Raw genomic sequence first — 16,776 nt, 5'->3', positions numbered from 1 at the left:
CGCGGCAACCTTCCTGTACACGGAATAAATTACGCTCGTATAGGCGCGCGCTGTTGGTTGCCGCTGCTTTAGATATTTGACTTGCCTTATGATCACGCACGCATCTCTCTTTCGTCCCTTATACAGCAGCGGCGGCAGCAGTTAACGAATCTAGCCAAAGCTCGACGAGCGCCACGAGCGTAGTAGTATATCGCGCACACATCCAGGAAACTGTTTACTTTTGTAACTTTAGCCTCGTACAGTCGGCGCGCGAGGGCATGCACAACGAGTCCACGCACATGTATATAAAGTCGGCTTTTAAACTGCGCATATATTATAAAGTTGTAAATTCGCCCTCCCCGACCCTCCACCACCTTCCCCCTGCTGGATGCTGTGACTGCAACTTTCGGGATGTAATTGTATTATAAATGCAAACGACGACGACGACGACGACGAATGCTATATAACAGCCGAAGACCTCATAAACTGAATTTAGCGTCGCGGACGCGGGGTACAACGCTCGGTAAAACGTTATACTACTACGTGCTACGTACAGCTGCGCTACTGCACGTACCGATATGTACGCGACTCGGCACGAACACGCGCACCCGTCGACGTTTAATTAGTACGACACACCGATGTATACATGTATCCGCTATACGCGCGCATTACGACTGGGCCTTGATTAACGAGAAAAAATGGCCGTCACGAGAACGCCTGCGCGTAAATACGAATTTAGCGGGGCGCGCAATTTTTCACCTCTCTCTCCTCACCTCGCCGTATACATGGTCGGGAAAGAGATTAGTCTCGCTGCACACGCATTGATATAATAGAAAAATCATCTCGCGCACGCAGTGGGCTACACTTTTGAAGAGCCAATTTTAATTTCGACGAATAAAACGGCCTGCGGTCGTAGCGGCACAATTACCGCGCGAAAGCGCCTCGACGCTCGCGCTATTACAGTTCGGCGCAGGCATATAACAATCACTCGGGCAACTATATCAGCGCTGCAGCCTCGCACGCTGCAGTATATAAGGTAGGTAAGAAGCGCACACGTTGCTGCTGCTCGTGCTCGTGCTCGGCACGCCGGGGCTAAAAAGCTAATTGAATAGGTGAAGCAGTAATTACGGCTCTGGCACTTTATTATCGGGTGTAAAATTTGTTACGCGATGCCCAAGGCGAACACTGCAGCAGAGCAGTGCTTCCCATATGAAAATACATCCGCGCGTAATGCGAAACTTTCTATATAACGCGTTATATACACACATGTATATGATACAGTGTGCACACGATGTGTGTGTGTGTGTGTGTGTATGTCTATGCTACACGCTCACGCGATTATGATTTATATTCGTTGCATTCAAATTATGGCCGGGGTAATAAGCGTTAAATCTCGTGCGTTATTTTATACAGGAATCTCGGAGGTCACGGCGATGATCAACACCAAGTACGCCGACCTCACCGAGGACCATCCCGACATCCAGCTGATTTTCGGCGGCTACCTGGCCGATTGCTCGGAGACGGGCATGGTCGGCGAGAAGAAGGGCAAAAATCGAGTCATTCTGATCATACCGACGCTGCTGCATCCCAAGAGCCGCGGCGTGCTGAGACTCAGGAACAACGATCCGCTGTCGCCGCCGTTGATCTACGCCAGGTATCTCACGCATCCGGACGATGTGGGAGCGCTCATCGAGGGCATCAAGTTCAGCATCGCGCTCACCAAGACCGAGGCTCTGAAAAAGTAAGGAAAAATCATCATTTTTTATCTCGCAATGCATGTATAAGTTGTAGATATGGAATAGATAAATTATCAAGTTCACCGGGAGAAACTCGGAATGCTACGGGTATTTCGCTACTGCATCACGTATATAGACCACGCAGCAGGTTACAGATACCTCGACTATATATTGACGTGGTATATATGTAATTCTGAAATATGTATTAGACTCGCCGCATCCAAGTATTATACCGCGAGCTAAACCGATAAGATTTATGTACCAGATGAAAATTCTGAAAGTTCCCCGTGAATAGCGCCGTTGTACATGTATGCTGCGGTAGACGTGGCTGCTACTATACTATAATCCTATGCGCCTTATTTGAATTTAAATGCTCGTGGTTCCGAGCTCGAGTCTTAGCGCGCGCGCGCGAAAACCAATAATTCTCGTGAACGTGTTTATTTGATCAAAGCCAAGAAGGCGGTGGATAAACCACCGAGATGTCTATTCACCTTTGTTGTTTAGTCAAAGGTATACGCGGGAGCAGAAGGAGGAGGAGGAGGAGAGAGAGAATCTCCAAATACTAATGGAGCGAAACTTTTCGAAAGTTTGATATAAACTTGGCGTGGAGCTCGTAAAACTTTTAAATTCAAGTACGACTTTAACGGCAAACATCCTGATAGCGATATTTATATTATCATCCCCCTACTCATCTGGGCTAATTTTCCTCGAATACCATTTATTAGTAACTTTTGCTCTCGACGCGCATCTCCGAAGGCTTTTCTGTTCATTGCAAACTTGTTTGTACAATAGGTATGGCTTCGAGCTCGATCGGACGCCGGTGAAGAATTGCGAGCACCTGAAATTCGGCTGCGACGCTTACTGGGAGTGCGCCATCAAGCACGACACCGCGCCGGAGAACCACCAGGCCGGATCCTGCAAGATGGGCCCGGCTGACGATCCGTTGTCGGTGGTGGATCATCAGTTGCGCGTCCGAGGCGTGCAGAACGTCAGGGTGGCCGACACGAGCATCATGCCGCGCGTACCCTCGGGCAACACCAACGCACCGGCCATCATGATCGGCGAGCGAGCGGCTGATTTTATCAAGAGGACGTGGCTCGTTTGAGAGAGAGAAAGACAGAGAGACGGAGCAGCCATGCATGCATCAGCAAAAGGGTATACTAGTTTTTTAGTTTAAATGATCGATCAATGGTAAAATGCGCGTGTCAACTCGTGCGTTTGTTCGTTCGCTCACACACATACACAAACACGCACACGAAAACACATTCTACGATTGCGCGGCTGTACGTATACATAAAATTGAGAGAAACAGAGAGAGAGAGAGAGAGAGAAAAAATACCTTTTCAAATAGTTTGACCTATTTTATACCGCACATGTATCGCGCGTACGAATCGAAAGCATATCGCGAGCAACTCTGCATTCTGGCTTACACTTCGCTACGTGAAATACAGACATCGTAACGATTATCTGATACTGATAAACCATCGATTGAAGTAAAAAAACGTGAAACCAGACGTAAAAATCCCAAGTTTTTATCCGAGTAACTTCTTTTCCAGTGTAGGAGTGCAATTTTGAACTACATATACGCAAAAGTGAAAAAGCCGCATTCGGTGAAAAATGTTGAATCTGCGTCGATAATTTTACTTCGTGCCTGCGTGTATCGTACAATGCAAGTACTTCGTCATACTTGCAATGCTCGAAAAATTTTGCCGCGCAGCTCGTTAACATTTATAACTGCCGTATTCCAATATATAAAATTACGAGCTCTCGTCAAATGCGCACCATTCACTTTTACATGCCACAATCAAATGTTACCATTTCAAATACACTATTAATACAGTTACGAATAGATAAATTTTATTGCGAATTTATGTTGTAAATTCATAATAAAATACTCGTATCAAGGCTGAACTGAAAGAAGCTTTCCTCACTGATGCAATTTCGATTACTACTTTGATTTTTTTAATATATTCATGTTGCTCGTTTACCATTTTGCATGATGATCAGATTTCTCTTAAAACTGCGAAAAAATGACAATGTAAGAAATTGCATTTTTTATCGCTCAAGTGCTACTGGTGCTCTTCGATTTCCAATAAAAAGCTCAACCAGACAGAGTAAGCCCTGTTTATTGGCTCCAAGCCTATTTTTAAGAGAATAATGTATCTATAATGGCACTGAATTCATATTACATGCAAGATATTTAATGATGAATGGAAGACAAATGATTTCTTTTCTATTGCTTGTGAGAATATGATCATGTACTTTAGAAATGACACAAAAGTCACGTCTATAATTGTCATAAATCAAATTTTGCCTTTAGAGAGGTAATTTATCATTGAAATCTGTCTCAAGTTCCGTATATCAACTGCTTCTGATAAGGAAAAATATCAAGAGGTTAAAGTTGAAACAGACTAATGTTTTTATACTTTCCAGATAATAACATTGGTTGAAAAGTAAATTTATCTTACATCGCTAAAATATATATTTTTAAATTCAAAAAGAGAATTCCGTATTTTCATGAACATTATAGATTTTACGAATGTAATTTACTACCTTAAGATAAGTGTAATATAATAATAATTATTAAATATAGATAAATTGTAAAAATATCTATAAAAAATACGGTTGCTAGTTTCTATTTAAAATTATAAGATATACTGTTTATATCAAAAGTAATAGTAATCATGATTAAAATGTTTATTACGAAATATGTACAATTTTTCTAAGTAAATATATATTCAACATCTACAGTTTATCATATTAATTCTATAGAAAAATATTTTATCAAAAAATTACAAAATAAATCATCTGTAACACTTGTACATTTTACGAATTTTCTTTATGTCCTTGGAGCTGAGTTCTTCTCGCTGTCCTAGTTTTTTTTCTTTTACGTTGAAAAAATCCTTGAAAAATCCAAAAAGTCCCTCGCGATCCTGGAAAAAAAAATAGTTACAAATGAAACGAGATTTAAGATACTCCGCCGCAGTTCGATCTAACTTACCGTGGACCTTATAGTTGGTTTTCCGTTGTGAGAAAATGCACGTGACGAATAGTGCAAAATACTACCGTAGTCGTAACCAACGCCGAGAGCGAAAGTGGCCTTACGATTTGACTTTTCAAAATTAGTCTCTCTACCTGTGAGTGATTTACGAGAAAACTCAAAATGAAGAAAATATGACGCGATCAAATAAATAACTACGTTTCCATTCCATAAAGTTGTAATTTCGAGAGTACGAAATTCGTACGAGAAAAAAGTTCACACAGGACATACTTACCGGATTTTATATTTTTCCAGTTGATCTCAACGTAATCGTCACGTTCGTAGCGGCTGTGCTCGTGAAGAAATCCGAGCGCGTGCATGAGCTCGTGCAGGACCGTGCCTTTTTTCTGTACACAGCTGGGCGCTTGAAGATTGACGTCTTGGCGTCCGCCGATTCGACCGACGCTGCTCCAGCAGCCGCTTTTTCCAGCTGTTAAATTCGAAAAGTCCGATTCCTTGCCCGAGTAGGGCTTAAATCTGACGCACGTTTGCTGATGGAAGTCATTCATGGCTGCGAAGATGATTCCTCGCTGTGTTTCGTCTGATGCAATTTAATTATTTTATCTCAGCGAATATTTCGTTTCATTTATAATACGACATCTTAATTTCAGTTCAATATTCACTTATTCAGCGCTCTCGAAAACGTTATACGTTCATTAAAAAATTGATTGAATTGTCCAAGTACTGGAAAATGCGATTTACGTACATTTCCCAAGTACAAACCATACTTCCATTTAAAATGGGAGCTGTTTTTTTTAGAAAAAATAAAATAATTCATAATTCCGCGCAAAGAGAGACATTATGGTAAGCCGATATTGAAATATCAAGTTGGTTTTATGAGCTCGACGTTATATGCGTAAGGATCAAGTATCACTCACTGAAACGAGGACTGATGGCGTACGGGACAACGGCGTCGGGCCATCGGGCGCTCAAACTTTTCAGTCCGTTGCGAGCCATAGTCGGCGGATAGAGTATATCGCCTTCGACGTAGTCGCCGAGTTCCTCGGGATTCGCGTCCGTGTCTTCGTGCCAGTTCGCCACTCTTACGCCCGTATCAGCGTAGTCGGGCAAACGAAACAGCGCCCGGCGTGTTTGCATCTGCGCGAGTCGACTCGTTAAATAATCGTCAGCCTCGGTTTCAAACGAGGCATCGATCGAGTAGTCTCGATTGGATTTCCAATTTGGATCTCGCTGCTGCTGAACTTCGATGGAGAAGAAATTGTAACGCGAACTGGACCGTAGTACTGAGGGATTGGTGTTAGAAAGGCGGTATTCACGGTCGAGGCAGTGCGACGGATTTGACAGTAATAGAAGCGCTGCCAGAACTGACAACGCGTTGATTCGAGTGAATTCCATTTCAAACCCTGCAATCAACGTAGTTCGAAGTCAATTTTTTTTCACTTTTTCATCTTGTGCAAACATTTTTTCTCTCCTTTATTACTTACTTCGTGTGGAGCACTTTTATTTCAAACGGTCGAGTAGTTATTTGATTTTCAAAAATTTCAAATAAGTGTCCAATTCTTGAATAGTCGCGAAATATTTATCAAAAGTAAAAGTTCAAGTTAAACGTGAAAAAGTGTAAATTTTTGTAAGAAAAACAGGTCAAACGCGTTGCAGCAACGAAAGGTTGCCTTAACTGCATCGTTTATCATGCGGACGCAGAATCCCTCGGAAATCGATCCCTGTATACGGTATAAAAAATAAATGTAGTTACTCGTGAGTGCCCCGACGTATATAACACTTACCGTTGGCAAGCTTCCCAAATGCACACCAGTTGACTATATAAGACAGCTCTAAACGTATGGGGCGTTCAAGCGAGCGAAACGGCTGCTCTCGGACACGAGGACCTCACCTTTGCCAATTCTCGCAACATCAGCGAGGCGCAAACACCACCGCCCACATATATATACGTACACACTCACTCGCACACACACACACACACACACACACACGTACGCGTGTTTGCACCCAGATGAACTCTCAGATTCACTCGATCGATGTTGCAAGTGTCGTCCTATTTCGATTTTATAACTGACTGACAGTTTGAACGTAACGACGAAATGTGACGTTTATCGCACATCGAGGAAGTGCATTCTCCATCGACGCACATGACACATTTTTCGAAACTTTTTTTGTTTGCACTCAGATTATTCCGATCAAGTTATTTGTAATTTTATCCACGCAGCTCGTATCTAAGTAGTTTATGGGTGTATTCGTTTACGTTGTCACCAGCAAATAGAAGTGCTTCAATTCATATACAAAATTGAACATAATTTCACTTCTAGGTTGATTACCTATGATTTTGTAGGACTGAAAAGCGAACGTGTACAAAGGAAACCATTCACGAAGTAAAAAGAATATTTTCTGCTACGAACTTAAAAAAATGCATTAATATTCAAGGATTTGCGAGGCTATGAATAAAAAATTAAAAAACCAAACAATAATAAAAAAATATCGCGATTATACTGAGGTTTTACTCCATAGCCGCTTAGCTCGGTGTTTTTTCTTTCGCTCTTATTATTTTTTCGTCCGTATGCGCAATCGATCGATCGACACACTAATCCGTCAGTCTATAGTTTTTACCTCTTTCTCGGCACTTTGGCTCACTCTTCTCCGAGGAAGGAGAAAAACGCTTGATAAAAGAGTGCTTCCTTAATTGTCGGCGCACTGTCGGTTTCAGGCGTAGTCTCTGTGCGCGCCAATATAAATATTCACGGAGATCGTACTAAAACGTGAATATTTATAAAACGGTTTGCAAATTCTCTTCGCGCCACTTCCGTATGGTAATTACTACCCAAAGTTGGGACAAAGAGGGAGAAAAGCAAACATTTTGACGCTCAAGTAGCGCAGACACTACCAAATATTTATTGTCGTATAGATAAAAAGCGTCTGCTAGAAGACTCGTGATTTACCTCGTCGAAGATTTCTTCTTCGAGAAAATATTTTGTTTTAGACATTTAATTAATTTTCATCTCGCAAATCGTTTCTTTGAAAGAATGTTTTCGGATAAAAAAGTAAGACTACAATTATATAATGTCTATCTTTTATATTTTTCTTTGATAGCTCAAAAAGAAAGACACAAGTTTTTATTTCGCTCAAAGTAAGAAAATCTTTGAGGTAAACAAAAGTAGGAAAAACACTACGGAACAAAAAGGAGTCTTCGAGAGAAAAATGGCTAAAGAAATGGATAATAAGTTTAAGTGCTCCGCAAGTTAAATTGAAATATTCAATTGAGAAAATCAATTATCTTTCTTTCTATGTCACGGTTCAACAGAGAAAAACATTGGAGGATTATAAGTAATCATTAAAGAAAGATGAACGCATCAATCTTTAAAATACTTTTTTCGAGGGAAAAGGCCATTCAGGTGCAATGTATACATGAAATTATTCCTCTTGCATGGAAAATTGTTTAAATACCAACAAATATTGACAATTTTCATGCACGAAAAATATTTTTCAACTGTATGAAAAACCTAATTTACTACGTTTCATTTTACTGCATATAAGGGCTAATTGGAAGAACAGAAAATTAGCTACATTTTACTGGTGCACATTTGCCATAGCAATCGAGTATTACGCGGATATGACATAGCGAAAAAAATAATCTAATCGTGTGCTTGGTCATGGGTATTTATCAAAACTTGGTTATACTTGAAAGTGTAACTTTTTGGAAGCTAGAAAATACTTGTTACTCGAAATGATTAACTTTGGATAATTGTAAAGATCGAGTCGCATGTCGCTAACGCACACTTAGCCGGTAGCCCTTTGGCAATTGGCAAAAGACCGAAGCATACAAACTGTTAGCGACATCTGTCGGTAAACCGGTGATGAGTTGATGCTAAAAATTGCAAAACACGGGGAGATGCTCAGTATTGCGGCGCTGACTAAGTCTACCGCAATAAACACTGCACATCTATTACTAAGGTATTAAAAAACTATATTGCTTATCAGTGTCATGCTTAAAATTACTGTGCAAATAAAACATTGATGAGTAGGCTTTCTCGTTTATCTTATGATTTACAGCTTGACCAATTCTCAAAAGAATTCATGTATCAATTTGGTATCATCTCAGTCACTTTAACCTCCGTATTCTTTCAGGGTAAACATTAAAACCTTTGTCTACTCCAGAACTAACAGATTTTATTTTGTGAAATGGCTGAATCGTGGCACGAAATTGCACAAGTCAAGAAAGAAAACAGGCATGAACTCAAATTAACTGGAAATCATATTTCGGAAAAAATTGCTGCTAATGGCCTGGACCCAGAACTCTTTAATTTGGAAGGCATTAATTATTTAAATATTGATCATACTTGCCTCGAAGAAGTCCCAGAAGAAATAGGAAAACTAGAAAATCTCACCAACTTGGTTTTGCATTCGAATCAAATAAAAAAATTACCAGCTTCTATAAGTAAATTAAGTAAACTCAAAGTTTTGGATTGTTCAAGAAACAAGCTAGAAAATCTACCAGAAGAATTATCTAATTTACCATCATTGACAACATTAAGTTTTGGATCTAATCTTCTAACTTCATTGCCACCTCAAATTTTGAATACAAAACTTTCAGTCATTGACTTGTCGCACAACAAATTGGAAATTTTTCCAGACATTTGTCACGCTGAACTGGTTCACTTGTCAGAAATTAAATTGAATGATAACTTGATCAAAGATATACCATTTAATATAAGTGTCTTACCAGTATTGAAAGTGCTAGATTTGGGAAACAATAAAATATCAGGTAATTATTGAATATTATTTTTTTTTCAAAATTATTCAGAAATTAATCAAGGTATGACTTTTTTAGTTGTTCCTGGAGAATTAGCAGATTGTTCAAAGTTGAAAGATTTGAATCTGAAAGGAAATAGTCTCACAGATAAAAGACTATCTAAATTGATTGATCAATGTCGTACAAAGCAAGTCATTGATTATGTGAGACAACACTGCTCAAAAGTTGGTAATTCATCTGGTAATGCTACAAACAAATCTAAGAAAGGAAAAAAAGGCAGGAAAAGTTCAGAATGTGAAAATACCAATTCTGATATTGAGACATGTGCGCACAAGTTACACATTTTAAAAGTATCTGATAATATTCCTGTAATAAAAGTCTCAGATCATGTTAAATCAGTCAGGCCACATATCTTGGCTTGCATTGTTAAAAATTTGAAATTTACTGAAGAATCATTCAAAAAATTTATTCAGTTACAAACAAAACTCCATGAGTCAGTTTGTGAGAAAAGAAATGCTGCAACTTTGGCTACTCATGATTTTGACTTACTTGTTCCAGGTATGAATTTTTCATTTTTTTATCAAAAGTGTTAACTTATTAATTTCTTGATTTCTTATCAAATATTTTTTTAATTCAGGAGATTTAACTTACACTGCAAAACCTCCTAATGATGTAAAAATTATTCCCCTTATGCGCACAAAAACGTATTCTGGTGCTGCTTTGTTCAAGCAACTTCAAACTGAAGCAGATAACTTACGTAGAGAAAAGAAACGTAATGTTTATTCTGGAATACATAAGTATTTATACTTATTAGAAGGAAAACCACTTTACCCTTGTTTAGAAGATAGCAAGAATCAAGTCATCTCGTTTCCTCCTATAACTAATAGTGATATTACGAAAATGTCTGCTAATACCACAACTATGTTTGTTGAAGTAACTAGCGCAATGAACCAGCAAACTTGCAAGTAAGTCAATCACTAACTTTTGACGAATAATATCTTGAAATCTATTAAAGTTCCAGTAAATAAGCCCTCCATTAATTTTTATAGGAAAGTACTAGATGAACTGCTGAGAGAAATGGTTTTACAAGGTCTTGGTTGCCAAAATCAAAATGATGATCAAGACAAATATCATGAGTTACTTGTTGAGCAAGTAAAAATAGTTGATCTTGAGGGTAATATGAAATCAGTTTATCCATCAAGAACAGATGTACAATATGAAGATAAAAATATAATTGTATCACGTGAATAATTGATTCATATTATTGTTTAGTTAATATTGAAAATATATTTTTTGAAATCTCAATGACTTAAAAGAGATGAGTTTTTATATTCTTATTTTTGTTAGTAATCAATGAATTAAATTTATATATAAATCCAAAAATGGTACCTGCAGATTTATAGCACAAAAAGTTTGAACATTAATCAAGACAGGTGAGACATTTTTATAAATGATATAAATTTCTTTTATATTAAAAGAATATAAAGTAATAGAAACAAGAGTGAGTAAAATTCAATTATACAACAACTTGTATTTGCATGTTAGTCACTAATTGTGAAAATAAAGTGAACAGAAACATTTCAAGATTAATTATTCTTTATAATATTTTTCCTCATAAAAAATATAGATAAAATTAATTCTCCAGAAAAAATAGTGTGATAGTGTCATTTGAGATCAAAAATTGTGAAATTGATGTATCATTAGCCATAGAATGTGTTACCTTTTCAATGGTAGTATTTAGTCACACAAAATTATGAACCATATACAATTCTGATCATTCATAAAAAAACAAGTAAATAAAACTTACACTTGAAGTATAACTTGTAACTGCGATCACCGAGTGGGCTGAACGTCGCATAGTGCACTGAATTTGATACAAAGCCGTTATTCGATTTTTTGGCGGTAAAAATGATATTTTCACTATTACGATTAGCGCATTATAAAAAACGTCTATAGAATTATAGACATTAGAGGTATTTAGAAGTAAACGATACATTTGATTTCGTTAAAAACGATCGCGTCAACTGGTAAACCGATAACGCGATGATCATTCAATAGGAGTAACGCGTTCCAAAAATTTGAATCTCTCAATTGTCACAACCGTTGATAATCTGCACTTTTTCAAACACTAAGCCGACTTTTATGGTTTCAATTCGCAAAAAATGAGTTTTATTTGTTGTTGACTTTTTTTGACTATAACTTAATATTGTTTAATGGTAACTATAAATAGTAATCTCGCAGTAGTACTCAGCGAGTTCCGTTCCATAAATCGCAGGTGTACATACGGCTATATTGACAGCAGCGCGTAGGCAGCATAGGCAAGTGCAAGTTGCGCTATGTTTGAATATGTAAGATGGCGTTTGGCGCTGAAACATGACTGGCAGTGGCAGTGATTGTGTATTGTGTGCAGATATATCTCTAGCGAGAAGGGTGGCGGTCGATCATCAAAATTCTCAATTTTGAGGTTAGTAGCCGATATTATTGTTGTTATTATTTTTTATTAAATTACCCTTAAGGAAGATCAGTCCACCCCGCTTAGTAACGATCATAGGGTTATCCCATTTACGACGGTAGATTTTTGCGATTGTATCGCTAGAATCAGTGCAGCCGAATTTTGAGCCGTTGCTGTATTATGTATCCATGCTCATACGCATATATTGTAGATAAAATTCATAAACGTATGGATGCAAATTAATGTTCGATCGTTAAGGTTTGTCTGATCAGCTAACAGCTCTGTCGAAGCTTGCATTTTTAGTATAGATTTTTTTAATAATCGTGTGTTATTTATTCTTTATAATTCAAAACCACTAGTAAATTTGAATCGAGCTTATGGTTTTGACCAAAGAACGTACCGAATCGAGCGCGATTTTACTTGATATTTTTTCAGCATTGTTCTTTTTTTTTGCAGAACGTCATGTAATGACATGTGCAACTTTACGTAATTTGTTTTCTTCGATTGACATGAGTATTTCTACAGGCGTAATGTTAAAATTGATGTACACGCGCTCGTTGCAAATGATGAACGATTTTACGGTTCCGCATTTGTATAAACGACAGATAGCACGAACAGTACCCGGAGGCTAACTTGTTGAATGTATTGAGGATGGTACACTGTATTTCTGACATGCGATTAATTGCTCTGCTTTCTCTTGTGCTTTCTGTTTTCCCGTCACACGCAGGTGAATTTTCTTTTGACGTAATTATAAAACCTTTTTTCCGACGTCTTATCTTTGAACTTTACTTTTCTTGATATCATGGTACTTTGCAAAATTAACTTTTTTAATTTTTAATTAATTCTGCAGTTTCTCATTTCTAAAAAAATTAATTAATTCTTGTTTAATTAGCGCATATTTTTATTCTGATTGAAGGAACATCTAATTAAGTAATACTTAACACTACAATAATTAAAGTTAATGAACAAAAATCAATAAGTTGTGCTAAAAAATATTTAGCATAAAAGTAAGATATTGTTAGACCTGATTAAATATATTTTTCTCAATTTACAGTAATTTTTCACAATATTTGTGAAAGTGTAATTCTTGAGGTCAATTATGAAAATAATTTCTCTATTTAAAAATATTCTGCTTCAACATAAATAAAATTACAGATTTCTGGAAGTACTTCAAAGATAATTAATTGGTAACCATTTGGCAAATATTTGTATTGAGTATTACAATTTGGTAGAAAAATATAAAATAAAACATTCTTTTGGAATGGTTATTTGTTTTGAAAATTGAGATCCATTTATCTGTAATACATCAATATAAGTAAGTCTTTGAAAGTACTTCTTACATAACAATTTTGTAGGTTCACTTTTGCAGACAATGATACTGCATTTTTCTTTTTGCAAAGAAACTACTTCTGCATTTATGTAATTGATCTAAATGTCATTAGGTTGAAAAAATATACATTTTACCAACATAATTGCTAGTTGTCATCTTTTAAATAAAAAATCTTTTAAAATAAAAGATATTCTTTGAAATGGATATTAATATTACAGAGTCAAATTTTTATTCACCAATGACCTGCATTGTATATATTTTAATTACTGTGAAGACAATTGTTTCTAGGACCAGATTTTATATGTGAATATACTGTTAAAAGAATTTTGACAGTACTACTTGATTGGAACATAGGTTAACATCAAAGTCTTTTTGTATATGATTATCTGATCACATTTATCTTGACTAGCAAGTTGGAAGTCAATTCAAAATATAATTTATTTAGCTTTGCGAAGGGCTTCTCTCTCTTTTACATCAATTATACTCAAATTTATGCATGCTACATAACCATGGAGTATAGATATTAAAGCTTTCACAATTGCTATAGGTGCTGACAAGTAAGCAACTGCTCTGAATAAACTTATACCAATCACTGAAATAAAAATATTATTAATTTAAAATATGTAGTTTCAAATATATTTAAAATTTTTTCATTGTTACCAAAAATATCATTTATTGATACTCACATACAGGTCCTTCAGTAAAATGTAATAAGTACAGAGCTGCGTAGAATGCTTCATTGCCAGCACACATGAAGAATAAAACTGGTCGATTAGTGTAATATATATTCATGATTGGATTTTCAGCCATATCAATAAACTTATGGCTTGTTTTTCCTTGTAAAACGGTCCTGTATGTTAATTTAAGTGATTAATAATGTTTTATTATTAATACAGTGAAGTTTAAAATTTTAATAAAACCACTTACGTGTGCAAATAAATCCAATGACAAACGATGTCAATTGTCATGCTTATTTGAAACCAAAAAGTCCATTCTGGATAAAATTGAGCAAGGGTTACGAGGAGACACATAGTGCCTGCTCTATCAGTAAGTTGGTCAAGCATTCCACCAAACTTGGTTCCTTGATTGAAGTATCTTGCTGCATGCCCATCAACTGCATCCAATAAAGCACTGATAATGTAACACCATGCAGCAATGGCATAATGGGTTGGCATGAAATAGAATGATATCAGTGCCAAAATAACTCTTCCAAAACCTGTCAATATAATAGAGAAATAATGATTTAGTGCACTTAACAAATATTTATTTAAAATTTTAAAAATTGTGATCATTGTACACGAATAGTATTACATAAAACTATAGCTATACAAAACTTGAATCAATATAAATGAAGTCCTTCAAATGCCCCACCTATTATATCCTGAATGCTCACCAATACATTTATTTTATCATTTGATTAAGTCTACCATCAGATTTTACTAAATTTTAATTGGTTCCCGTAAATGAAACGTAAATAAAGTAGTTCTATATTCGAATATTCTTAGAACTAATCAAATTAAAATTTGTATAAATCTGAATCAGCATTTGATTAAGAGATGATTTAATAAGCTAATAAACTTAATAAACATACCGATAATGTTTGGCACGAAAAGGAAGATATTCTCGGTTTCCGTCATCTTTTGTCCCTTGATTTATTCAATTCAACTCGGAAAACTCTGCGTCACACTTCCTCCGAGTATACCTATATATATCACAAACACAGAAGCGAAGAAAGGTAGCTGGAACAAATAATGCATACGTATTAAAACTCCGCGTCCAAAAGTTACACTTTTCTGGATCAAACTCAAGCTCATTCGTTCAAGATATCGACCATCGCTATTATCGTTAGTTTATCACAATTGCGAGACGCTTCTTACCCACTCGAAAGATGTTTTTTGTTAGGAACGATAAGGACACGAAGAAGCCCCTCTGCCAGAGAGAGATTGTGTATACGAAAGCGATCTGGCAGCGCGGGTATATGAAGTGCTCGATTATACGCGTCAGCTCGTCTGCTAGTTCGACTATGTGCGTGCGCATCCGACTCGCAAAAAAGTCTCCAGACACACTGACACACAGAGAGTAAAAGCTCGTGCTGGAATACAAAATGTACTTGATTATTATTGACCAGCCATTTTTCCGTGAAGCGGAACACGATTTTGCGTGTGTTCGTTTTGTGGATTTTACGGTCAATTTTGAACGAATAGTTTATCACTGCGAAAAATACCATTTATTCGAGCTAAACGAGTTCGTTGTATGTAGACGCGGAAGTCGCTAATCTGCCTTTGTAAGTGGGTATTAAAAATCAATGATCGATTTTCTCATATAATCGTCGAATGCCAGATGTTAGGTTTCTTGTTGCTCTCGCAGAATAGGCATCGGGTTATTCTTTGTCAAAATCATCGATCGCTATTATCCCTAGTGGCTCTCGTAGTCAACCCCTTCATTTTCTAAGCCAACAACAGCCGTTAACCTTGGAGCGCGAATGGCGAAGGCCCTCGGCTCCCTTTGTACTTTGCTCCATTGGATCTCTACTGCTTAATTTTGGCGCGCTCATCCATGGGTGGTGGTGAATCCTCGCATGGCGAAGGAATCATTGACGTATATTTTAAGACGAAGCGATTTAATGGTACGTATATTATGTAAATAAACAATCGATTCGATTGCGTGAATTATAATGCAGCATGAATTGTACGCGTCCGCGATGATGTACATACGTTATACGCTCATCGCAGGATGCACCTGCGCCAAGATGACACAGCTTGCGCGACTGTGGTCTATGTTTGTACCGAGCTGAGGCTTTATCGATCGGTATATTCTGCACTTCGATATACGAAGGACCTTCGACGCATACACAGGAGCTGCTTTCATCGTTATTTATGACTCGCTCTGTGATGTATTTTGATATATGTTTTCGCGATAAGTCGTTTTGATATAAAATTGTTTCACCCGATCTCATGATGAATTACGTAAAACGAGTAGCCGTCAGTTGAGTATGCTCAGCATTAAGCTACGATCTGGATGAAAGTTAATGAAAACAAAAAACATAAAAAGCTCGTCGCAATCGTCAAGTTGCGCCGTTATATCTCGCAAAGCTCGTCACCACAGAAAGGCAACGTTTTAAATATGAGAGACAAAAACGTACCTTACTCTTGTATCAATAAGACAGTGCTTGGGCCCTTTTTGCCGCTTAAATTTAAAACGATATCTTTCTGTTCTGCAGAGCGACAAATATATAGACGAATTTGCTCAAGCTATTCTATGTACCTATATGCAATGCACACATACAAACGCACGGAGCTGACTGGCATTACTCGCGCGAAAACGAATTATGCAGACATTTGTGCGTGCGCGCGAGCCTACTACACAAGGCAGCGTAAATCAGCCCCTTCGGTAGATATATAGGTATAAGCTACGGTGTGCTTGCCGTATTAGCTCGCTGCCTCGAGACTGGCGCGAGCGCGAGCGAGACTCCGCGCAAAATGTGTGTGAGTGCGCGTGTGCGGGCTGTCGAGGCGC

General features: G+C 37.3%; 4 protein-coding genes across 5 annotated transcripts in view; 2 read left to right on the top strand and 2 right to left on the bottom strand.

Moving 5' to 3' along the window:
* The window catches only part of LOC106650785 (glucose dehydrogenase [FAD, quinone]), a 29,171-nt gene extending 26,351 nt beyond the window's left edge, over positions 1-2,820 (top strand). The window contains exons 7-8 of the mRNA XM_014368985.2: positions 1,393-1,720; positions 2,508-2,820. Coding sequence (XP_014224471.1) covers positions 1,393-1,720; positions 2,508-2,820 — 641 coding nt within the window. The remainder of the gene's footprint in view (positions 1-1,392; positions 1,721-2,507) is intronic.
* A 1,699-nt stretch (positions 2,821-4,519) lies between these two features.
* Positions 4,520-5,853, bottom strand: LOC106650783 (zinc metalloproteinase nas-13). Its single transcript, XM_023463109.1, has 4 exons — positions 5,634-5,853; positions 4,991-5,296; positions 4,717-4,850; positions 4,520-4,648 (listed from the first exon to the last, which is right to left on the bottom strand). The coding sequence occupies exons 1-4, from the start codon at positions 5,851-5,853 to the stop codon at positions 4,520-4,522; spliced, it is 789 nt and encodes a 262-aa protein (XP_023318877.1).
* Positions 5,854-8,620: 2,767 nt separating this feature from the next.
* LOC106650883 (leucine-rich repeat-containing protein 47-like) lies at positions 8,621-11,045 on the top strand. The gene is made up of 5 exons (XM_014369133.2): positions 8,621-8,679; positions 8,854-9,490; positions 9,557-10,036; positions 10,116-10,443; positions 10,528-11,045. Exons 2-5 carry the CDS (start codon positions 8,908-8,910, stop codon positions 10,727-10,729), a joined length of 1,593 nt encoding a protein of 530 aa, XP_014224619.1. The 5' UTR covers positions 8,621-8,679; positions 8,854-8,907; the 3' UTR covers positions 10,730-11,045.
* A 1,768-nt stretch (positions 11,046-12,813) lies between these two features.
* On the bottom strand, positions 12,814-16,625 carry LOC106650913 (CDP-diacylglycerol--inositol 3-phosphatidyltransferase). Of its 2 annotated transcripts, none has more exons than XM_014369183.2 (5): positions 16,403-16,625; positions 14,852-14,999; positions 14,188-14,476; positions 13,947-14,110; positions 12,814-13,852 (listed from the first exon to the last, which is right to left on the bottom strand). In XM_014369183.2, the coding sequence occupies exons 2-5, from the start codon at positions 14,895-14,897 to the stop codon at positions 13,698-13,700; spliced, it is 654 nt and encodes a 217-aa protein (XP_014224669.1). In that variant the 5' UTR covers positions 14,898-14,999; positions 16,403-16,625; the 3' UTR covers positions 12,814-13,697. The 2 variants fall into 2 exon arrangements, with proteins under 2 accessions (XP_014224669.1, XP_014224668.1); XM_014369182.2 differs by lacking the exon at positions 16,403-16,625 and adding an exon at positions 15,138-15,324.
* Between the last annotated feature and the right edge of the window lie 151 nt (positions 16,626-16,776).

The sequence above is a fragment of the Trichogramma pretiosum genome, unplaced genomic scaffold, assembly GCF_000599845.2.
Source record: "Trichogramma pretiosum strain Unisexual culture from Peru unplaced genomic scaffold, Tpre_2.0 scaffold19, whole genome shotgun sequence".
Taxonomy (NCBI): domain Eukaryota; kingdom Metazoa; phylum Arthropoda; class Insecta; order Hymenoptera; family Trichogrammatidae; genus Trichogramma; species Trichogramma pretiosum.
Note: the sequence above shows the minus strand (reverse complement) of the source record. Positions and strands in the feature narration are given on the sequence as shown.

Bases quoted from the DNA above. Each gene is read 5' to 3' on its own strand.
- LOC106650783 (XM_023463109.1), bottom strand. From the start codon at position 5,853: ATGCAAACACGCCGGGCGCTGTTTCGTTTGCCCGACTACGCTGATACG. The intron at 4,851-4,990 runs GTAAGTATGTCC...AATCACTCACAG, and splicing joins CTGGAAAAATATAAAATCCG to GTAGAGAGACTAATTTTGAA. The intron at 4,649-4,716 runs GTAAGTTAGATC...TTTTTTTTCCAG, and splicing joins AACCAACTATAAGGTCCACG to GATCGCGAGGGACTTTTTGG.
- LOC106650883 (XM_014369133.2), top strand. From the start codon at position 8,908: ATGGCTGAATCGTGGCACGAAATTGCACAAGTCAAGAAAGAAAACAGG. The intron at 9,491-9,556 runs GTAATTATTGAA...TGACTTTTTTAG, and splicing joins GGGAAACAATAAAATATCAG to TTGTTCCTGGAGAATTAGCA. The intron at 10,444-10,527 runs GTAAGTCAATCA...TAATTTTTATAG, and splicing joins ATGAACCAGCAAACTTGCAA to GAAAGTACTAGATGAACTGC.
- LOC106650913 (XM_014369183.2), bottom strand. From the start codon at position 14,897: ATGACGGAAACCGAGAATATCTTCCTTTTCGTGCCAAACATTATCG. The intron at 14,111-14,187 runs GTAAGTGGTTTT...ATTAACATACAG, and splicing joins CATTGGATTTATTTGCACAC to GACCGTTTTACAAGGAAAAA. The intron at 13,853-13,946 runs GTGAGTATCAAT...TTTTTATTTCAG, and splicing joins TTTTACTGAAGGACCTGTAT to TGATTGGTATAAGTTTATTC.